Source organism: Hyperolius riggenbachi, chromosome 9, assembly GCF_040937935.1.
Source record: "Hyperolius riggenbachi isolate aHypRig1 chromosome 9, aHypRig1.pri, whole genome shotgun sequence".
Taxonomy (NCBI): domain Eukaryota; kingdom Metazoa; phylum Chordata; class Amphibia; order Anura; family Hyperoliidae; genus Hyperolius; species Hyperolius riggenbachi.
The window spans coordinates 237,270,072-237,294,392 of record NC_090654.1 but is presented as its reverse complement, the minus strand read 5'-3'; the positions used below and the strand labels follow the sequence as shown (position 1 = coordinate 237,294,392).

Genomic DNA, 24,321 nt, shown 5'->3' with positions numbered 1-24,321 from the left:
TCCCTCTGCCGACAAGCTTTATGAAAATGCTGATATAATTTTCCAGCAAGACTTGGCACCTTCCCACAATGCCAAAAGCACCAATTACTGGTTTAATGACCATGGTATCACTGTGCCCAATTGACCAGCAAAGTTGCCTAACCTGAATCCCATATAGTATCTATTGTGTATTGTCAGGAGGAAGATGAGAGACAGCAGACCCAAAAATGCAGACAAGCTGAAGGCTGCTATCAAAGCATCCTGTGCTTCTGTAACGGAAGCAGGAAATTTGGACTCCAAAGCATAGGTGCTAATGCAAAATATCAACTATTGGGTGGCAAAAGCAGAATTTGGGTGCCTGATAAATAGCAGGCTCCGGGCCCGTCCAACTAAAATTCTTCTTTTTGAGAATTATCATTTTGAAATAAGTTTTGAGAGTTACCATTTTGTAAATTATCGTTTTTATTTTTATTTTTATCACTTTGAAATTTGTTTTGAGAATTATTGTTTCATAAATTATCGTTTTGAAATGTATTGTCTTAAAAAATTGCAATTTTCTTTACATTATTTGCGGTGGAGGGAGGGGGTTTTAAGGTCTGGCTTCAGAAAGGGGGGTCTTAGGGTTAGGCGTAAGGAAGGTGGGTTTTAGGGTTAGGCACTACCAGGGGGGTCTTAGGGTTAGGCACCACAGGGAGGGGTCTTAGTGTTAGGCCACACCAGGGGGGCTTAGTGTAAGCCACCACCAGGGGGTTAGGGTTAGGCACCATCAGGGGGACTTAAGCTGGCCATACACTAGGCCGATTACCCGCCGATCGACAGCAGATTCAATCACTGGAATCGAATCTGCTGTCACATCGTTGACGCTAAATTTCGATCTATTTCGTCCTGAAATAGATCGATCCCGTCGATCGCTCCGTGCGGGAAATTACCGTCGATCGCCCGCGGGTAGGGAGCGCATCGCTAGCGGCGTACGATTGACGCAGGTATACATTACCTGAAGCATCTTCTTCACATCACCTCCCGGCTCCCGGTGTAACATCAGATAGTGCAGCCCGGAGCTTCCTAACTGAGTATCACGCATGCTCAGTGGGAAGTTAGATATTATTTTGCTGAAATATCTCTGCTTCCGCACCACGTACATTCCCAAAATTTTCAGGGTAGGAAGGGGACCCCCCATGTAGCTCTGTGCTGAATTGCAGCCCCCGAGCCCCGCTGATTCCCGAGACTGATTACAGGATACCTGTCTAGGGAACTAGCCGGGCTCGGGGGCTGCAATTCGGCACATAGCTAGATCGGGGGCACCTCTCCCTACCCTGCAAATTTCGGGAGTGTACGTGCTGCGGAAGCGGAGATATTTAGCACGTTTTATGTGGCAGCACAATTAAATGGGACGCAGGCTCCTACTGCGCATGCGGGGCTGCACAACGTGCGGGCTGCACTAGCTGACACTACACCGGCTGGCATCTTCTCCGCATCACGGCTTCCGGCGGCATCCGTGTATAGCTTCCTGTGTCACTGCAGTGACAGCGGAAGTACAAATAGAGGGTGCTCTATTTGAACTTCCGCTGTCACTGGAGTGACAGAAAGTTATACGCGGATGCCGGATGTCGTGATGCAGAAGGTGATGCGGAGAAGATGCCAGCCGGGAGGTGATGCAAAGAAGATGCCCGGGACCAGGCTTCAGGTAATGTATGTGGGGGAGGGGGGGACAGGCGACAGCGGCAGCTCAACAGATGGTGAATCGGTTTCAGGCTGAAATCGATTCGCAATCTGTTTGCAGTAAAGGCAGTAAAGGCAGCCATACGATCCCTCTCTGATCAGTTTCGATCAGAGAGGGATCTATCTGTTGGTCGAATCTGATGGCAAATCGACCAGTGTATGGCTACCTTATGCTAGGCATACACCTAGCCAATTATGCGCCGGATCGAGCCGCTGGCTCGATGCCGGCGCATTCCCGCTGGTCCGCGCAGATCGATCGTCCCCGCCGGCGCTGCTTATCACCTGTTCGATTCCCCACTATTGTCCGCCAGCGGGGATCGAGTGGGAAATCTATCCGGCAGGTCATCGGACCTATCGGATATTATCAATCGAGCCATCAGCGGCTCGATTGATAAGGGCTGAAAATGCTGTGTATGCCCGGCATTAGGGTTGGGCACCACCAGGGGGTTAGGCAACGGTAGAGGTAGGGTTCTGTGTGAGTGTAGGGTTAGGTTTAGTTGTAGTAAAATATCAGTAATATTCATGACTGTCTTGCTATGCTCATTATGACTGTAAATATTTCTTTGTTTTCATTGTTAAAGACGATATTTTGCAATTTTGGCTTCACCACACACCCTTTTTAATGGGCGCCCTTATTTAATTTATGCTTTCATAACACTTCAGCAGTGCCTGAGACATTGAAGCAGTAATTCATGCAAAAGGAGCCCGGACAAATATTAAGTGCATATATGAGCCTACTTTTCAGTAAAACAACATTTCTGTATTAAAAATGATTTTTAATGGTCTACTTGTCTGAGACACTGAATTTGGAGTTTTTACTGCCTGTAGGTCATAATCAGCAAAATGAAAAGAACTCTTGAAATATGTCACTCTGTGTGCAATAGTCCTACCATATATGGTATATGAGTTTCATTTCTTGAATTAAATAACCGAAATTTATTGAGATGCACTAGTAAACACACAAAACTGCATGAACTAGAAAGAGATAGTACAGTTAAATGATTGTGGCAATATAGAACAGGAAGTATTTGTAGGAGATATGAAGTGACCGCTATTGAAATTCTGCACCAAGGTCCAGTGGTTTTTAGTTACGCCTTCAAGCAGCAGGTCCCATATTATGTCTGTTTGCAAGACTTAGTCAAGCATAACAAGTGTCAGTTAGACACACCAATAATTAAAGTAAAGCCATTACCCATTCATGTACCAAAATGGCAGACAGTTTGTAGTGTAGGTACATTGAGCCTTCCCTACAGAGAGGTTTAGTCATTTCATAAGTGGCAGCATCCCCAATACTCAGGATTCTCCATCAATTATTTCCAGAGAAAAGGGCCAAGGCGCTACAGCCTCCATATATTCTACAATACCCAATCGCGGGTTATCACACCTCCAGAAATCAGGTTACTTACATTGTGTTTGTGGCAGAAGTTGACAGCTTGTAATGTTTGCCAGACTATTTTCTTGACGAGGTGCTCTGGTACTCTGAAAAACAGAGGATATTGAGGTGAGTCTTTAAAGCGAGATTGTCACTATAAAAATCAAATTTCAACACCAACTGGTCTGAGTGTATTAAGTGATAAAGATGCTAATCCTGCATTCAAAACTTTTTTGCTATTATGGTTAGTAGTTATCACATACCATAGGAGCACTGGTCCTTTAATTACTACTGCCAAACAGTTGCATGCTGGGGGATCTTTTTATCTATACTATATTTATCCTTTTCCCTTTATTTTCCCCTCCTTCTAATAAGGACATAAAACAGTGCACTTCCTAGTATAGACCTCAGTGGGAGTGTCTGAAGACTCTGGGAGGAGGGCGGGTAACGAATACAAAATTAGCAAGAGGAGAAAAAAAGAGTGAGGGAGGAATTGATGTCAGGATTAGCTTCCTTCACAGGTAACCAATATGGAAACTGTCTAGAATAGGATTCTCTACTTTTCCTTTATAAAATTAACAGGAATCATAACGTGGACAGTGCAATACATCTGTTATGTAAGTAGAACTAGTATTTATCTACTTATATATATGTGTTTTTTATTTCTAGGTTAGCATGGGTGTCGCTTGTTCTTCAATACAAATTAGACTTGCTCAGCCGCTTGTTGGGTAAAAAAACACAGCCTGCGGCATCACAGCACAGCAGTGTACATGGAAAGTAATGCCACAGCTTTCAGTACATTACCATAAAGAGAAAAGCATTGGTGCCTGAAGTGAAGCTTTAAATCAGAATTATAGTCTGGCATAATGTACAGTAAAACTTTTCCCTTCTCATGATTCCCCATATAGTTGCCCTAACTTCTTTTGCCCCAAAGTAATGTCATCTGTAAAAATCACAAATCCCCCCAGCTCAGAGTTCAGCAGTGCTGGGAGCTGTGATTGGATAGACAGCAATGATGAACAAACCACAATACCTACAGTAGTGGAGAATTTAACTTATAAGCTTAGAGCAAAGTGAAGCAGTCCATTAAACTTTTCAGTAATGTTTGCATCACATAACTGTTTGTCCTTGGAAGTTTCGATGAAATGGCTACTCTGATGAAGCAGTTGGTAAATTTTGCCTACAGTTCCTCTTTTAAGCACATGCATTCTTTATTTCCTGTTTATACAGTTTTTTGGGTTTTTACATCTGCAGATGCTCAGGTCAGACACCATCAAATATGTCACTATAGCAAAATAAAGACCACATTATATTACAATTTTTCATGCTGCTTTTCACAGTTTATATAGGTTGTACAAATTAATTCCACTGCTTTTCACAAATGTATTCTACCACTTTCCAAATCATAAATTACAATGGGCCGACATTGCTTGAATAATGAACATTAAGGCCTGAACGACTTTGTGTGCACTGACTGTGGACGATAAAGTTTAGTGCATCAGGCTCAATATCAGGACACAAAATAAAAGTAAAGTAAGTAAAGTTTAGGGAATCAAAAAGAAAAAAAAACACTACAGCCCACTGAAACCTGACAAAGAGGGGATACAACATTCTCATATAACTCTGATATTAACCGTTTCCTGACCCCCAGCCACTTAATGGATTGTGCTGCCACAGAGACAGACAAAGGGATGAACAGAGATGAATTTCTACACAGGATGGACAGTCCATTCACCAGAGCCTAAATAAAGACTCCCAATACTACTAAGCTCTTATCACCATAACAAACACAGCAGGCTCTGTTCCAAATGTAACCCCTTCCATGCTGGTAGGTAAACAGCTTACGGTACTTTACTGTGTCTTACAGAAAAAAATCACCAGCTGGGTACACATGGTACAATTTTCCGTCAAATCGACAGATCTATTAGATAATTTTCGACTGGTCCGACCAATTTTGGGTACTTCCCGCAAAATCGATCGGGAAAAACTTGGACATCTACACACAATGAAAATTCTTATCAGATCACTGGTCGATCTCATGGAAAAATGTACCGTGTGTATGAGGCTTAAGAGCCCAAAATTCAACTTAATGTTAATTGGTTAAAACAGTATTAATGGTCAGAGAACTATATCATTATTATTTAGTTATTTAGTATTTATATAGCGCTCACATCTTCTGCAGCGCTATACAGAGTATATTGGGCCTGATTCACAAAGCGGTGATAACTCAGTTATCACGCCTAACAGACTTTAGGCGTGATAACCTTTGCACCTCTGAGTTAGCACCGCTTTGTGCTCTTTATCACGAGCAAAATCCCGCGCAAAGTTTTAGGGTTTAATGGGCGCATCGTGCGCACTGCACCGTGCGCCGCGCGATTGCGCGCGCAAAACTTTGCGCGCAGGAATTTCGCGCGAGTTTCATTTTATCACACCTAAACTGAGTTTAGGCGTGATAAAGGGCTTTTCACAGGCGTGCAAACACTTTGCACCGCTTTGTGAATCAGGCCCATTATGTTGTCATTAAGGCCCGGTTCACACTTGCGGTGGCCCTCCGGAATCGCCGTGCCGGAGCCGCACCGCCTGCAGAACGGACGGAACGGACGCACGGCATAGCAATTAAAGCCTATGCGTCCGTTCACATGCGTCCGTTCTGCAGAACCGGAGCCGGACCGGATCCGGGCCGGATCCGGACTCCGGCCTCCGTTCCAACATGCGCTATTTTTTCATCCGGCCCCTCCGGCAGCCGTATCCGGGGCGGAGCCGGACTGCACCATCCGGCCAATACAAACAAATGGGAACCGGAGGCCGCACAACACACTGGCTGAGAAATCCGGATCTTCTACCCCACTTCCTATGCGGATTTTTGCGGCGATATTGGCTGGGGACACATGAGCAAGCATTTTGGAGTGGAGCAGCACGAGCTGGAGGTGTTGGCAGGATGTTGGCAGCATGTCGGAGGTGGAGGTGAGTGCTAAACAGCAGAGGGCCTGATTCCACAGGTCCCCCTTCTGCTGACCTCCCAGACCCCAACATTTTTTTTTTTTTTACGTATATTTTGCCAAACGGATCCGGATCGCATCCTGATTGCCACCTGATGCAACCTGACCGGATCCGGATCGGATCCGGATCAGAACCGTACGGTTCCGATCCGGATCCGGTCAGGTCATCCAGTCCGTTTGGCAAACAACCGCTAATGTGAACCGGGCCTAACTGTCCCTCAGAGGGGCTCACAATCTAATCCCTGCCATAGTCATATGTCTATATTTGTATCTTGTAATGTGTGTGTCGTAGTCTAGGGCCAATTTAGGGGGAAGCCAATTAACTTATCTGTATGTTTTTGTTAAGTGGGAGGAAACCGCAGTGTCCAATCGATCAATTTGTGCTATTGCTCAAACGCTACCATAAATTTACACCAGGGAGTCAACTAATCAGCACCCGGGCCCTGAGAAGGAGCAGGGGAACATATGTAAAATCAAGAACGACTTGACAAAGGCCTATGTGCCAAAACGTTGTGCATTTATACTGTGATACAATAAAAATTTGGGCTTTTATACCGTAGTCCTTAAATCCAGGTCGAGACCTGGTCGTTCTTGATTTTAGGAAACCACACTGCCTGGAGGAAAAACATATACTGGGAGAACGTACAAACACTGTGCAGATGGTGCCCTGGCTGGGATGAGAACTAGGGACCCAGCACTGCAAGGTGAGCATGCTAACCACTATACCACCATGCTGGCCAGTTGCATAGCACACAATACAGCAGCTTTTGACAGGAGGGCAACGAGGGTAACAATGCTCTCGGCCGAGGTGATCTGGCACTCTGGATCGCTGTGCGACATTGGAGCGGCTGTACACACTCTAGATTATTATCAGAAACAGTCCCGACAGTCAGATTTACAGTGAGGACAAATGAAAAGAAAGGAGGAAATGTTACCATAGACATATAAGATACCAGCCTCCACCTGTCCAACGTATCTGCATGTTACCAAACAGAAACTGACCACAGAGTAAAGTAAGAAGGAAAGTAATCATGTAGGGTGAGAAACCTAATAATTATTGTTTCCTTCCTTGATAAGCAATGCCGTTGTTAGCCACTTGCTGCTCCCTCTCTTCTAGAGCACAAATAAAGCCGCTTGGCTGGACCAGGCAATCCTGTTTGTTATGCTGTCATGATATGTCATATCCTGAGGATGGTTGGATCATGGCTGGACATTCAACCACCCCTGCATATTTGTGCTAGCTTAAAGGAAACCCGAGGTAAACCTAAAGACAAAAAATGAGATGCTTATCTTTGAAGATGGAAGCCTCTGGATGCTCCAGACCTCAGAGGCTTCCTGTGTCCTCCTCGAGACCACCGTGGCTGTCCAGGACCCTTTTAAAGTCTCCAAACTCCTCTTTATGCACAAACATAGCCATAAGGCACCCACACAGTCATGCCTGTGCAGTAGCACGGAGACGCTCAGTGATCCGCCTACTGCATAGGCACAGCCGTACTCGCACCAGCGCAGTTCAGCTGCACTCGTGCATGGAGAAGAGTGCTGCCATGTAACATATCTGGGCGATTTGCATATTCAGCAGTGATTCATTGTAGGACACCTCATATGGTCATTCCAACCTGAATAATCGCAAATGCTTTCTATTTGTAGAAGGCATATTTCTGTTTTGCATAGCATTTTAGTAAGACAGCTTTTAGGTCCTTTTTAGCCCCTTACACACTCCTAGGAGTTGTGATTCACCATGAGCTTGCTGGGTAATCTGTAACTCTAATTGTTTCCTTGTACAGGTATTTGAGTTTAATTATGTTTTTTTTTTTTTTTTATTTACCGGTACCACTTTCATATCTGATTTTACTGTGTCATTATTATTATGTGTTAATTTGACTAAATTCACTACAGTGGCTTTTTAAATACCATTAAAGGAGCGTACACATGCCATACTTTTTCAAACGGCGGGTCCGTCAGACCCTCCCGCGGGGGGTGGGGAGGGGTTGTTCTGAGGTCAGTTGCACGTGAGTACAACCTGTCGGCAGACTGATAAAACTGTTTTTGACTGATCCGCTCGGTGAGTACAAGTTGTCAGCAGACTGATAAGACTGTTTTTGACTGATCTGCCGAGCGCTGGAAAAAGTATGGCGTGTGTACGCGCCTTAAAAAGCAATCCAGCCAAACAAAAAGTTAACTGTACTCATGTCTAAAAGTACAGTTATCCTTTAAAGCTTTCCTTGTAAGGTCTGTACCCATCGCACGATTTTCCCCACGATTTTTCTGACACCTTTTTTAAGCAACGAGCGATTGTTTCTGTGATCTCACGACGTGGGTACAGGCGTGCGATCACGCAAATGACGTTACAGATTGGATCTTTAAGATCCTTGATAACTTTGTGCAAAGTACTACAATCGCTTGACTTTCCGGTGTTCTGTGACGTCACGTGTACCCATTGGCCAGAAGATAGATCGTGGAACGCTTTTTGTCAGGGGGATGTCGCTGGATCCATCTTCCTCCGTCGGGTGGTGAGTATTTCACTTGATGCTGGGCATACACGGCTCGTTTTTGCCGCTAGATTCTCCCGTTTGATCGTTTCGCCGCTCCATTCTGCAGTCGATTCTCTTATCTTCCGCTCGTTTTTCTTATCTTTTTCCATTCATTGCTATCACTAATCGAGCGGCGGAATGATCGAGCGGGAGATCGGACATGTCGGAAATTATCTATCGAGCCATCTAAATGGCTCAAAAACAAAACGTGTATTCCCAGCATTAGACTTAAGGCTCAGAAAACCTAGGCCTGTATCAGGCATTATCTTATACACAGAAAATGACACCTATCTGATGATCCCACACAACGCCTGTGCCAACGCTCCATAATGCCGATTTCATCTGACAGCTGAACACTATTTATATACGGGGAGAGGGAGTGTTGCAATTGTTTAATATGCTGAGGTCAGAGGCTGTAAATTTCTACTGAATTTCACTGCTATATTGCTTTGTTTGTTTTGGCGACTGTTTCTGCACAATTAAGATTAGCGCAGCTTGCTTAGGAAAGTAACAAGCACTTAACCTGCACTTAGCTGGTAACCGTGTCTGCTTGCTACATGGCTTTCCTGGCCTGGCCCTTTTAATGAGCGTCGCAAGAGATTTCAATGTCACTGAATCATGTAATCTTACAAGAATAGCTGGGCCTGGAGATAATCTTTTATGTGCAGAATGATTAGCATGTGTTGTGGATGACATGTAATTAGGCAGCTTTGAGTAGTGGTTGTTTTACAGCCTGTTAAGGCTTGGATACATAGAGACAGAGATATCACCACAGGCTGATAATAGGCCACCTATAGATATGGGATAGTAGTAAACCAGATTACAAACACATGAGAGTCAATTCATAAAAGGGTGGGCTGAAAAAAAAATCTGGTCGGGAAAATACTGCATTCGGTATTTTAGACTTTTGTGTGCTATTTTGTGTGCTATTTCATAAAATTTTTCACAGTGCGGTAGAAGTCCCGAAATCCCTTTAGATGTACATGTCTTGTTGTACTGCCTCTGCTTGCTCTGAATCTGTTTATTAGTCTTTCTTAACATTCTATTTAAATGCCACAGCTTAGAAGAACTTCAAGAAACTTTACACATACCATGCTTAGGTAATTTTCCTCACTAGCTCCTATGCATCTTCAAACAGGAACCCAAGAGGTTAAACCGCTGAAGATATTCAGGGGAAGCCCGTTTTGTTCTGATTGCTCTGCTGCTGCCTGGGGGTTTAAAAAAGCTTGTCCCACCTGAGAGGCTGCAGGTCCTATCAGATTCCATCATCCAGACTTGCAGGAGAACAGGGGCTGTTTCTATTGTCTCCCTGCTCCTGTCAGTCACAGCTCTTATTGCTTCTGCTTGTGAGTCACGGCTCCCAGCACAGTCTCCTCACACAGACTCTGCACTCTTTTCACCACTTCAAAGCAGACTGTATAGTTTCGTGGCTTTACCGCAAGTTGTAGGCTTGAATTTACATTTACTGACATTTGTTGAGGTATTTACCACACAAGTTGGTAATTTACCTCACTGCTCGATAATTTCAGCTTTTCATGCGGTAACAGCCTGTATGAATTGACATCTTCCTAAGTGCTCGGTAAAGTCAGCTGTTTTCTGCATTAGCGAATGCGGTAATGCTTTATGAATCGAGCCCATGGTCCGCTGTCTGCATGTTAGAATGTACTGCTCTTTAAGGCCTCATTTACACAGAAAGCTAAAGGTGCGTACCTTACACCTTTGACTTATGTCGTCCGTTGAGGATCGGGACCCAATCCCCTCAAGGTGACACGATAAGCTGGCAGTACAGACACGTGTCAGTTATGTAGCTGACAATGCATTTTGTTGCTATGCTCGAGGGGAGGCGAGGGACGATGGAGCAAGTGTGCAGCAGGCTGGGGAGCAGTATGAACAATGAAATTGGCCGTTGGTCAGTTGAGCTGATCCACCTGGCAGATCACTCGTGGGTTGGGGGCTGCCGTACACATGCTTGATTATCGGCTGAAGCAGTGGCCAATATCGGCAGTTTTCTTACTACTCTTGGTCCTCTTTCACTCTCATTGAACATAGATGGTCCAACATCCGATGTCACAATCTGTATACCAGCCAGATTCTGTATACCAGATTCAGTTAAACAAGAAGATCGGGGGAAGCGCCCATACACATACAATCGCTGTGCTCCTTGAACAATAAACTGCCACCACATCTCATGTCAGTGAGATGAACTGCTACTGTCTAACTAATTAATACAAAAGCAAAAGTTATGCAAAACGAACCTAGTTTCTAAGCAACAATATAATCTCTATTTGGTACCATCTCTTTTAGGCCTCGTTCAGACTATACGCGCTGCCGTCCGCATTTTGGCAGCGCGTATAGTGTGCGACACGCAAGAACGGTAGAAGGGCATAGACAGCCCTTCTACCGTTCCCATCATATGCGCTGCGTGGCAGCACGATTGCGCTATCGCGTACTGCACGCATTTTTGTGAATCGCAGCGCAGATTCCATTCATTGTAATGAATGGGATCTGCAGCGCAGCGCATAGGAGTGCAGATGGCGTGCGATTGGACGCGTTGCGTTCCGATCGCACAGCCATCTGCGCTAAATGATGTGAACGAGGCCTAAACAATTTTAGATAATTTATTTACAAAGTAAAAAGAGTGCATTACAAGATTATTATAGAAAAATGTTATATCTCAGAAAACAGCGTGATGTAGCAATCAGTTAAAAAAAAAAAGGAATCAAGAAGAAAATAATTAAAATTGACATGTCTGCGATGCACAGTATAAAGCCAGAACCTATTCAGTAAGGTATCCTTGGGCTAGACTCCTTAACACTGCTAGTGCCTACTGAGCGCGCCCTAGTGGCTGCAGCTCAAGCTCCTTGAGTCTGCCAGGAGAAAAGCACAATTTAAATGTTATTTGTCCTGTCTTGTCTACTGCAGTCATCAATCACATACTGAGCCAGTCTACAACCCCCCCCCCCCCCTCCACCCAGGGCCGGTTCAAGTAACAATTTGGCCCTAGGGCAAAATTAACCTGGGGGCCCCCCAACAGACACCCCCGACCAAAAAGCGTCATTAGAGGCCCTTTGTTGCAGCCAAATTTCCCTCCTGGGCCCCTGAGCTGGCTGCTGACCCTCCCCCAATCACCGTCCAACTTAACAGACTCTGCAGAGTCCCTGGGGAGCAACAGTTAAGATGGGGAGGGACACCTTGGGGGCCCCTACAGGCTCTGGGGCCCTGAGCAATTGCCCATTTTTTCCTATGGTAGCTCCGGCCCTGCCTCCACCCCTCCCCCCTAAAACAGGTCCAACTTTTAAAAGGCATTTGTTAGAAATTATCTTCTTAATCAAACCTAACGTCCAATCTACTAGAAATGCCATACAGTGTACGCCTGACAAAAACCACAAGAATAGCATGTAAACCTGACACAGGAAGCTGCATGTGATTTTAGATCTTTGTTTTTAATAATCCTCATTGTTTGTGACCAGCATGGATTAAGTGGCACTCCCGCACTTCTTATCGTGTTCATTTATAACACTGATACTGTATGTCAACACTATAGGTAGGCTGCTATTTACAGAAGCCTCAATTAATCAGACGCAGGCAAGTCCTTTATCCAATACACAAGCTGCTGCAGTGATTTATCAGATATTGCCATAGCACCAAGTTACTGTGCCGGGACTCAGGCCAATAAATTAAATGAAGTATGGCTTGGACAATGCAGAAAGCAAACAGCGATCAGTGACATCCAGGTCTTTGCGAATGCCGGTTACGTAACCAGGGGCGGGTAGTGAAGAGGACAGTCTGCTACAAAGAAGTTTACCCAGAGAATGAGGCAGTCTGCCACTGTTATGGGGCACCATTACAGAAGACTAGCATTTGAGCAGGGTTACTAAATGACCACAAATGTACAAAATTAATTTAAAAAATGGTAAATGTAGAAAAAAATTGTTTTTTTTAGCTTCCAAATATAATTCACTGCTTGGCTACTGCTATGTAGCTAGTTCTGCTTTCGGAGAGGGAAGAGGATGAGTTGGAGCGTCTTGTTGTGAGGACAACTACAACCTGATGATAGCGTTAGGTATTTAGTGATCTGACCCAGTGAATCAATAACAATGTCATCAGCAGTGTTGTGGGCCACCTAGAGTGGACTATTGTCCGAGGTGATCACGAACAATTTTCTCAGAGTACTGCTATTTCTTCTTAGCTTAGCACAGCCAAAGAAAGCCAGTTAGTTTTGGATATGGGAGAAAGCTGGAGCACCTGTAGGAAACCCACACAAGCAAAATTCCATGCAGATATCTGTCCAGGCAACCAGGCTCTCCACTGCTGAATGGTATTAGCAATAACAACTATCAATAACATTTGCTGTGTTTACATCACACGCTTGGGAAAGGAGTGCAGCGCTGGAAAAGCGCTGGTAAATTGTCGACACACATATAATGCTCACAATGACCTTATTTTGATCCTGGAAGGTCATGTCAGGTGACCAATCCCACCCCAGCCTCCAGGTCAGATAGAAAGAGGAAAGGATTATGGAACTGGCTCACAGTTTAGTGACATAGCGTGCCATTAGTCACTGACCTGTTAGGCTAAGGTCAAGAAGGCATTAGGATATTGTCAAGAAAGAGGATATAGCCAAACTGAATACTAGAAGCAAAGTCACTGCCAGGATTTGTTACCTGTTCCCACAAAATATGAAGCAGGTTTAACCCCTAACTTCCAGGGCTGTGGAGTCGGAGTCGTGGAGTCGGAGTCGTGCAATTTTGGGTGCCTGGAGTCGGAGTCGGGAAAAAATGCACCGACTCCGACTCCTAATGAATTTGTAACTGTAATTAAAATAGAAAATATGATAAAATGTTCTATTTCTCAGATAATAGTCATTAAAAATAATGTATATATACAGTATATATACAGTAATAGCTGTGCTTAGTCCACAAAAATGAAACAAACCAATCAAAATGAGTTACTTGTGCTGCTTCAATAAAGCAGTCCCCGTATTTTTAAGGTCAGATATACACATCTGATTGTGACTGTATATATGATGTGTACACAGGAATCTCTTATATATACTAAATAACATCTATGCTGTAAGAATAAAGCCTGATGTGTAGCTGTATCACTAACAGAGATGGTCAATGAGATGGAAATAATTCTGCACTAATGCTGATTTATGCAAATGTATGCACTCCCTTTGCTGATGAAATCAAATAATTTGATATGTTGTTAAAATTTGGTTTGGTGACTACAAATTAAAGGGTACCTGAGACGGATGAAAAGTAAAGTTTTATACATACCTGGGGCTTCCTCCAGCCCCCTTCAGGCTAATCAGTCCCTCGCTGTCCTCCACCACCCGGATCTTCTGCTATGAGTCCTGGTAATTCAGCCAGTCAGCGCTGTCCGGACGTATGCCGCTCCCACAGCCAGGAACATTCTGCACCTGCGCAATAGTGCTGCACAGGTGTAGTATGCTCCTGGCGGTGGAGTGTGTGCATGCGCACTACGCCCGACTGGCTCAAGTACCTGGACTCATAGCAGAAGATCCAGGTGGTGGAGGAGGACAACGAGGGACTGATTATCCTGAAGGCGGCTGGAGGAAGCCCCAGGTATGTATAAAACTTTAATTTCATCTGTCTCAGGTTTACTTTGTTACACAGTAGTACTATACTCTACATATGCACTCCCTACAGAGCTGCAGGGAATCCACTGAGAATGCTGTGCACATTGAACACAGAGGTGTTGTCTGTCACCCATAAACCTTGTTCAGATTGTGCATGAAGAATGTGTAATAGAGGAAGAATCTCCTCATTCCCCTGCAGAGTACCTGCACATCACTCTTACATGTACCCACAGTTACATTGCCTAGGGCCTGATAGATGTTCTTTGTTCCGGTCTGTACCTTTTACAAGTACTCTTACCAAGGACTAGTTTTAGTCTAAAGGGAATAAATATAGTAGTCTACATACTGTATCCTTCTCACTTCAGTTGTCTTGTAAAATTCCTAAGCGTTGGCAGTTAAGAGCCGAATTTCATGTTACATACTTTTAATCAACAAAATTGTAATATGCAAATTAGAGGAGTCGGAGTCGAGGAGTCGGAGTTGGTGGAATCCTAAACTGAGGAGTCGGAGTCGGTGGATTTTTGGACCGACTCCACAGCCCTGCTAACTTCTGTTCCCAGAGCATGGTGCTTAGGGGTAATATTTGACTCCTTTCTCTCATGTATTCCTCACATTCACTCCCTAACATGCTCCTGTCATCTCCAACTCAAAAACATATCCCTTTTCTTACTCAAGACACAACTAAAATGTAAATACATGCTCTTATAATATCTCCCCTGGACTTTTGTAACATACTAGGTTGTGGACTACCAACTAACAGACTGGCACCGCTCCAATCTGTACTGAACTCGGCTGCTCTTCTCTCTGCCATGCTCTTCATTGGCTACCAATTAACCAGAGGATTCAGTTAAAACTCTTAACACTAACCCACAAATCTTTCCACAATCTCTCTCACTCTCTCAATCTCCCCTGTACATCTTCTCACTAGTTTCCAGATACCAACCCAATCGCAATCTCAGATCTGCACATGACCTTATTTTGTCCTTCTCTAGAATCACCTCCTCACACTGACATATACAAGATTTTGCACGTGCTTTACCCCTTCTCTGGAATGCCCTTCCACAACACCCGTCACTTTCCAACTTTTAATATTTTTAAACATGCCCTCTAAACTTACTTTTTCCGACAAGCATACCTTAGGCTACTCCCCCTTTGACCTGAGGTCAAGTTGCACTCCTACTAGATATCCTAAAAACATACTGCCTCTAAGTTTATTTATTGCATACTACCCCACCTCTTGTCCTCCTCCCCCCATTCCTTTACATTGTAAGCTTGCAAAGGCAGGGCTCTCTCCCCCTTTTGTGTCTTGGAATGTGTTCATATATTATACATCTTATTCACCATGTTATTTTTATTACTGGTATCACCAATTCTGTGTTTTGTATCAATTCTGTATTTTGTACCAATTCTATGTTTTGTATATTGGTGTATACCATTGTCTGTATTAGTATTTACCCCATGTTTGTTTCTTACTTTGTACAGCGCCACGGAATATGTTGGTGTTTTACAAATCAATAATAATAATAACCTGCTATAAAACTGACCCAGGTAAAGATTCTTCTTCTTCAGTTACCAATAAAAAAAAGACAAAAAACAAAACAATGGAAATGGTATGATCAACATTAGACTCCTGATTTTTTCAGAACCAAGTTGCAGAGTCATGCAGGAATGTGGCAGCAACTTGCAGTCCAGCTCTCAGGACCTCTCTGGAATGAACCATTTCTGGCTCAATTCCAGGGGGTTTTAGTCCAAACCAACCGTCATCATCGGTGTAAACAACTGCATGTGCAACAATAGCCAAGGGGGTTAAGTCGAGCTGGAACAATCTCTCCAAAGCAGAGCTGACTGGACCTCCAGGTTCCAGTATGACTATAACTTGATTTTTAAAGTGGCACTATGGCTGAAAAATTGTAAAATTTAAAATATGTGCAAACATATACAAATAAGAAGTACATTTTTTTTCCAGAGTAAAATGAGCCATAAATTACTTTTCGCCTATGTTGCTGTCACTTACAGTAGGTAGTATGACATATGACAGAAGTGACAGGTTTTGGACTAGTCCATCTCTTCATGGGGGATTCTCAGGGATTTATTTATTTTCAAAAGCAGTTAGTGAATGGCAGTTGCTCTGTCCAACTGCCCAAAAAATGTGTAGCAGGGAAGCTGGCCAGCATCATTGTTTAAATCCTTTTTAGGGAATATCTTTATAAAGAAAAAAAGCCTTGCTAAGAATCCCCTATGAAGAGATGGACTAGTTCATAACCTGTTGCTTCTGTCAAATTGCTACTACCTACTGTAAGTAACATCAAAGACTACAGAAGAATGGAAGACGCCCCAGGGAAGTAAAAGACAATTTTTTTATATTCAATAGTTTTTACTGAATTTTTACAATAACAAAACAAATACAAAACAGTGTAATAAGAAAAGAGATGGTCTAGTTCCCAAGGAGAGGAACATAATAAAATAATCATGATTCTTCAATAAACAGCACATGACATCCAATCAAGAATGTTTAGTAGAGGTATATAGTAGTTATATTAATTTCCAATACTTTCCTTCTCAAGGAAAATATGAACTTCTAGGGGTTCAGAGAAATAGCAATAAAAGAAAAAGTTGTATGTCAGTACACCATAATAACATATATGTGAACTTTAATCTATATTCAAAAAGAAAAAGAAAAAAATAGCTGGGTAAGTCTGAGTATGGGTTAAAACATGACTCTGAATTAACAATACTCGGGAAAAGACAACTTTTTTTTCCCCCGCCTCAGGAGACAAGCTTAAAAATAGGATGGTGCAAGTTAGGCTTGCAGAAAGAGGTTGGGTTTAGGATAGGTTAAGGAGTTAGGTTAAAGATGAAACATTTTAGGGTATCACAGTCTGAAGCATCACTGCAATATTCCACAGGAAAGTAACCTGGTTTTGGGCTAAGGGAGCATTCACACTATATGCATTAAGATATATTATAACATACGTTATAATCACACAGCAACCATTCCATAATGGGACCACTCACATCGGCATGCTGCCACAGTGGTGTATCAAGTTCCATCATATAACGTAAGCCCAGCTGTGCACTACCAGACAAGATGGACCTTATGCCCACATTACAAATGAACGACAAGGCAGTGTGCGTTGCAACACATGCATTACCAGGAGACGCTAATTTTTAAATCTGTTGTGATGATTCGCATGAACACTGCAACGGATTCAATAGGAAGTTACCCTAATGGCACCAAAACTACATGTTCACTCTTCTGGTGGTAGTTGGATAGTGTACTGGTTAAAGAGACTCTGAAGCCAGTTTAAAAATGGCTTTTTCCCTTTTATTCATGTGAGGCATGTTAAAACACCGCTATCCCGCGACAGAACGAGGGGTCTTAACCCCCAAATCCCCTGGGGCACACTCGGGGAGCGCATCCCGTAGAGGCAGAGCTTTCAGCAGCAGCTCTGCCTCTACACGCGTGGATCGCCACCTCTCCCCCGCCCCTCTCAGTCTTCCTTCACTGAGAGGGGCGGGGGAGAGGCGGAGATCCGCGGCTGATTGACGCGCATTGAGGCAGAGCTGCAGCCCAAAAGCTCTGCCTCCATGAGCAGCAAAATCCACGACCAAGAAAGTTGTGGATTTTGCACAGGGGATTTGGGGGGTAAAGACCCCTCGTTCTGCCGCGGGATATCGGCATTTTAACAGGGGCAAACATGCCTCAAGTAAATAAAAGGGAAAAGCCATTTTTATACTGGCTTCAGTGTTTCTTTAAGGGCTCTGCCTCTGACACAGGAGACCAGGGTTTAAATCTCGGTTCTTGCTGTTCAGTAAGCCAGCCAGTTCAGTAAGCCAACACTGCTACTGTCTACTGAGCGCGTCCTAGTGGCTGTAGCTCGGTTGCTTTGAGTCCACAGGAGAAATGCACAATATAAATGTTCTGTGTCTTGTCATACACATATCATTATTTACAGTTTTCCTGTTAGTTAATTAAAAAAAAAAGTTCTACTAAGTCGCTTACCCTCGGGTATGTCGGTCCAGTTCATGGAGGACAGTGTGGTCACAATATTCAAACACTAAATGTAATTTTCTTTTTCTTCTGAACACTTCCAGCAGATTAACAAGGTTGGGATGCTTCAGTTGCTGTAAAACAATTATAGTTTAGTAAAGTAAAATGAATGTTGTGGATGATTCAATAAAAGTCATCAATACATTGAAGCATGCTTAATTCACAAACCCCAATATCTGAGCAACATTCGAACATAAACTGAGGTTGATTCAGTAGCACAGCTGTATGTGCAGATGGCATGTGCAATTTTGCGCAAACGTTAGAGCATGAGGAACAATAGCACTGTCACGTAAAACTGAAATTATTATCTTGTGAATTTAAGAACGCCTCTTTTTTGTAAGTTGTAATTTATAAAGGAAAAGCAACAATTCAATTGCAGTATGTTTCCGGTCAAAGAAAAAGGTCCATACAGGGCCGGGTTTAGGCCAAGGCCAGGGCTTAGGGCACCACAAGAGGAAGGGCACCAAAGCAGCAGGCTAAACTGGTGCAGCATTTGCAAGCTTGCAAATGCTGCAATGCAGGGAGATCAGGTGAGCACCTGCGGTACTCTGCTGCTAGCCAGGGGTGCAGCTAAGGTTTTTGTGGCCCCAAGCGGACTGCAGCCCACAACCTGCGTCGCGCGAAGCACGCTGCGCTGAAAAATGGGTGTGTTCATTGCGCGGGAAAGTGGGCGTGACATGACATGTGGGTGGAGCCAGGGTGTGGCCATGACATGTGGGTGGAGCCAACTGCATGATGCTTACATGTCAATATGGACCAAAAAAAAAAAAAAAAACATTTCAATGTAGAAAGCGGTAGACTTAATCCCCCCCCCCCCCCCCCCAAAAAAAGAAAAAAAAATAATACATAAGTAGGACATTAGACTATGGTAGGGATTAGATGGGGAGCTCCTCTGAGAGCAGTCAGTGACATGGCTATGTACTTTGTAAAGTGCTGCACAAGAGGTCACGGCGGTAGTAATGCACTAGCACAGAACGATGTGATATGCAGGAGCAAACACGGCCAAGCATGCACAACAGAGCACACAGCCAGCCCGGTACACCAGCCCCAAGCCTGATCACAGCCAACAGTATAGGTGCCAAGGTACGTCAGTGCGGCGCGTAGCGCGCCGCTGCAAAAAATGGGCATGGTCATGACTTCATTTGAGCGGGGCTAACATAGGTAACGCATAACAGTGAGGCGGCAGGCCAGAGTTTCCTCCCACAACAGTTAGGCAAAGTTACTCTAAGGATGGGTACACACTGAGATTTTCTGGTCGATTTACTGTCAGATGGATTATTTCCAACATGTTCGATTTGCTTTCCGATCGTTTTCCGAGCATTTTCCGATCGATTTCATATTAAAGTGCACGGAAATCGATCGGAAAATGCTCGGAAAACAATCGAAAAGCAAATCGGACATGTTGGAAATAATCCATCTGACAGTAAATCGACCAGAAAATCTCATAGTGTGTACCCAGCATAAGGCTCCCTGCACACTGCAAATCCGATTTGCGTTTCCAATTTTCCCTGAATGCTAGCAACAGAATAACGCAGAAAAAACAGCATGCAGTAACGATTAAAAATCGGAATCACATGCAGTGTGCAGGGAGCCTAAGAGTAATTAGACATTCCACAAACTATAAGGAAGCAGTGTTTCTGCCATGATGTGGTGAGAAAGAAGATTTGCATCATGGATGCGCAGATGATAAATCAGCAGAAACTGCTATTTATTAGCATACCATTTAGTAATCATGAGATGACAAAAGAATGTCAAATGCTGCAACAATGATCCCAAAGCAGCAAATGTAGCCAACTATGACCATCAAGTAATAAATGCAGCAACCATTACCTCTGACATATAAACTGCAACAACCGTTACCTCCGACACATCAAATGCAAGAACCATTACCTCTGACACATGATATGCAACAACCAGGGCTGTGGAGTCGGTACAAAAATCTTCCGAATCAGACTCCTCAGTTTATGAAACCACGACTCCCGACTCCAACTCTGACTCCGGGTACCCAAAATGGCTTTGACTTCTCGACTCCGACTCCTTAGTCTAATACTTAACAGGGCTGTGGATTTTGTACAAAAATCATCCGACTCCTGACTCCGACTCCTCAGTTTATGAAATCAACGACTCCAACTCCGGGTGCCCAAAATTGCCCCGACTCCTCGACTCCGACTCCATAGCCCTGGCAACAACCCCTACTTCTCACACATGATATGCAAAAACCTTACTTCCGACACATGATAAGCAACAACTATTACCTCCAATACATGAAATGCAAGAACCATTACATCTGAAACATGATATGCAACAACCCCAACTTCCGACAAATGAATGCAGCAAATGATTTTAACACATGGAATACAGCAAACTTTACTTTTGACATATGAAATGCATCAAATCGGAAATTAGGCAAATGTTTCCTCCCACACGTTAAAATTCAGTAAGCATTATCCACCCACACATGAAAAATACACATATAAAAATGCAGCAAATGTTACCTTAGACATAATTTAATTAAATGTTCTGGCCCACTGGGTGCTGGCGGGATGGAGCTGCTGAGTAGGGTGGGATAGTGAAACTGGATGCAGCTGAGAGGGCGACACTGGGCGGAAGGAGGGTGACATTGCCTGGAAGGGGAGGAGGATGACACTAGTTGGGGAGGAGGATGACACTAGTTGGGGAGGAGGATGACACTAGGTGGGGAGGAGGATAACGCTGGGTGGGGAGAGGGTGACACTGACTGGGTTGGGAGGTGGGTGATACTAATGGGGTGTGGAGGAGGGAGACAGACACTAAGTGGGGAGGAGTGTAATAGGTAGGTGTCCCAGTAAAGGTAGCTAGGCGTAAATAGGCGCCCCCATAGGTAGCTAGGCGTAGGTAGGTGCCCCTATAGGTAGCTAGGCGTAGGTAGGTGCCCCCATAGGCAGCTAGGCGTAGGTAGGTGCCCATAGGTAGCTAGGCGTCAGTAGGTGCCTCCTGTAGGTAGCTAGGCATAGGTAGGTGCCCCCATAGGTAGTTAGGTGTAGCTAGGTGCCCCTATAGGTAGCTAGGTGTGGCTAGGTGCCCCTATAGGTAGCTAGGCATAGGTAGGTTCCCCCATAGGTAGGTAGGTGCCCCATAGGTAGGTGCTCCATAGGCAGCTAGGCGTAGGTAGGTGCCCCATAGGTAGCTAGGCATCGGTAGGTGCCCCCTGTAGATAGCTAGGCATAGGGAGGTGCCCCATAGGTAGCTAGGCGTAGGTAGGTTCCCCCATAGGTAGGTAGGTACCCCATAGGTAGCTAGGCATAGGTAGGTGCCCCCTGTAGGTAGCTAGGCGTAGGTAGGTGCTCCATAGGTAGGTAGGAGTCCCAGTATAGGTAGCTAGGTGCCACTATAGGTAGCTAGGCGTAGGTAGGTGCCCCATAGGTAGCTAGGTGTAGGTAGGTGCCCCATAGGTAGCTAGGTGTAGGTAGGTGGGTCCCCTATAGTTAGCTCGGCATAGTTAGGTGCCCCATAGGTAGCTAGGCATAGCTAGGTGCCCCTATAGGTAGCTAGGCGTAGGTAGGTGCCCCCATAGGCAGCTAGGCGTAGGTAGGTGCCCCATTGGTAGCTAGGCGTCAGTAGGTGCCCCCTGTAGGTAGCTAGGCATAGGTAGGTGTCCCCATAGGTAGCTAGGTGTAGCTAGGTGCCCCATAGGTAGCTAGGTGTAGCTAGGTGCCCCTATAGGTAGCTAGGCATAGGTAGGTTCCCCCATAGGAAGGTAGGTGCCCCATAGGTAGGTGCTCCATAGGCAGCTAGGCGTAGGTAGGTTCCCCCATAGGTAGGTAGGTGCCCCATAGGTAGCTAGGCATAGGTAGGTGCCCCCTGTAGGTAGCTAGGCATAGTTAGGTGCTCCATAGGTAGGTAGGAGTCCCAGTATAGGTAGCTAGGTGCCACTATAGGTAGCTAGGCGTAGATAGGTGCTCCATAGGTAGCTAGGTGTAGGTAGGTGCCCCATAGGTAGCTAGGTGTAGGTAGGTGCCCCATAGGTAGCTAGGCATAGCTAGGTGCCCCTATAGGTAGCTAGGTGCCCCCATAGGTAGATAGCTAGGCATAAGTAGGTGCCCCCATAGATAGCGAGCGGGCAGGGAGCAGGGGTAGAAGGCAGACAGGCGGGCAAGGAGAGTGGTGGCTTTGCCGGGGCCCGGGAGTCATGCACCATTTGTACTTCCGGTTCCTGCAGTCCATGTGGAACGCAGAACCGGAAGTATGCGGCGCATACACCCGGCTTCAGGGAGGGTGGGCAGAGCAGTGGGCGGGGGCGGAACTAAAGCGGCCAAGCAGCCGCTCTATTGGTGGGTGGGCAGGGACAGAGCCTTCCCCTCGCCGGAGTCTGCCCGCCCCCTGAGCCCGAGTACCAAGCAGCTGCTGCGGCAGGACGGTGACGGTGTGACGTCATAACGACGTCACGGAGACTCCGAGGCCCCTAAAAACATGAGGCCCCAAGCAGCCGCTTGGTCTGCTTGGTGCCTGGCGGCGCCCCTGCTGCTAGCTAACTGTGCAGCGGCCACCTTGCTCTCTGTGCGGCTATGGACTTGGGCAGCATTGGAGATGGAAAAGAAGAGGAAACTTCTGCACTGGAGACGAGCAGAGAAATGAGTGACACTGATAGCTGCTGCGGTGTGAAGGCGAGCTGGCTACCTATACTGAAAGGGGGGTGGGGGTAGGAGGGATTAAGGGAGTCATCTGGCTACCTATACTGGAGGGAAAGGAGGGCAGGGTCATCTGGCTACGTATACTGGGGGGAGGTCATCTGACTACCTATACTGGAGGGGAGGGGGCATACGGCTACCTATACTGGAGGGAAAGGAGGGAGGGGTCATCTGGCTACCTATACGGGGGGGGGGGGTCATCTGACTTCCTATACTGGAGGGGAGGGGGCATACGGCTACCTATACTGGAGGGAAAGGAGGGAGGGGTCATCTGGCTACCTATACGGGGGGGGGGGTCATCTGACTACCTATACTGGAGGGAAGGGGGCATTTGGCTACCTATACTGGAGGGAAGGGGGGGGGGGGGGGTCATCTCGCTACCTACACTGAGGGGGGCGGCTGGTGACAGTGGCCTAGGGCGGTAAAGAGTACAAATTCGGCCCTGGGTCCATACAGCTAAAAGTGTGGCCATGTTTACATCAAACCATTTAGGCTTTGAAACAAGGCTCAGTTTTATGCTTTTTTCCACAGTGTGAAAGTGCATTACCATGGACTGCCCAAGTTAGTCAGTAGGTTCATTGACATCACGGGCATTCTCATATTTGCGTTTTTTGTTTTTTTTTGCAACTGATGTCTTGCAGTATTTTTCCTTCCAGGTGCTTTTTCCCATTTGAGTGTATTTAATGTAACAACATACATCTTTGTAAAATGAATACATCTCTCACATTTTTCTAAATATTTTATTCTACCGTCTATCTTTTCATGGGACAACACACTTAACTGTTTTCGTGCGCGTTTTCTGCACAGACAAACTGAGAACTCATGTTAATCAATGTGTTAGTTCACACTTACTTTGTTGTTCGCGCGCAGAAAAAAAAACCTTACATTCTGCATGATGACTCTGCACATTTTGGCAGTTTTCTCTATCATTTACATCAGCTGCTGTGAAAAAATGTGCGCAGTTTCCTGCATGGAAACACACTTGGTGTGCAGAAAAAGTATGCAGAGAAAGGCGCGCGGAAAACTGAAAGTCAAGTGTGTTCCCTGCCTGAAGAGATGACACTTTGATACAATGTAACGTAGTCAGTGCACAGGTTGTATAGTAGTGAAAATCTGCTGTCCCATCAAAATAACTCAACACAGCCATTAATGTCTAAACCAATGGCAACAAGAGTGAATATACCCCTAGGTGAAGAATAATTCAGGGCTGTGGAGTCGGTACAAAAATCCACTGACTCCGACTCCTCAGGTTAGGATTCCTCCGTCTCCAACTTCTCTAGTTTGCATATTACAATTTTGATGATTGAAAGTATGTAACATGAAATGCATCTCTTAAAGTGAACCTCCGGACTGAAAATTGACTCAGCAGCACTGAAATGGCTTGGTGTTTCTTTAACAGTT

At 45.0% G+C, this 24,321-nt stretch overlaps 1 protein-coding gene across 1 annotated transcript in view; it reads right to left on the bottom strand.

Annotated features, from left to right (window-relative positions):
* The window catches only part of CDKL1 (cyclin dependent kinase like 1), a 94,709-nt gene that overhangs the window by 29,050 nt on the left and 41,338 nt on the right, over window positions 1-24,321 (bottom strand). The window contains exons 3-4 of the mRNA XM_068254178.1: window positions 18,206-18,327; window positions 3,105-3,177 (exon numbers count right to left, since the gene is read on the bottom strand). Coding sequence (XP_068110279.1) covers window positions 3,105-3,177; window positions 18,206-18,327 — 195 coding nt within the window. The remainder of the gene's footprint in view (window positions 1-3,104; window positions 3,178-18,205; window positions 18,328-24,321) is intronic.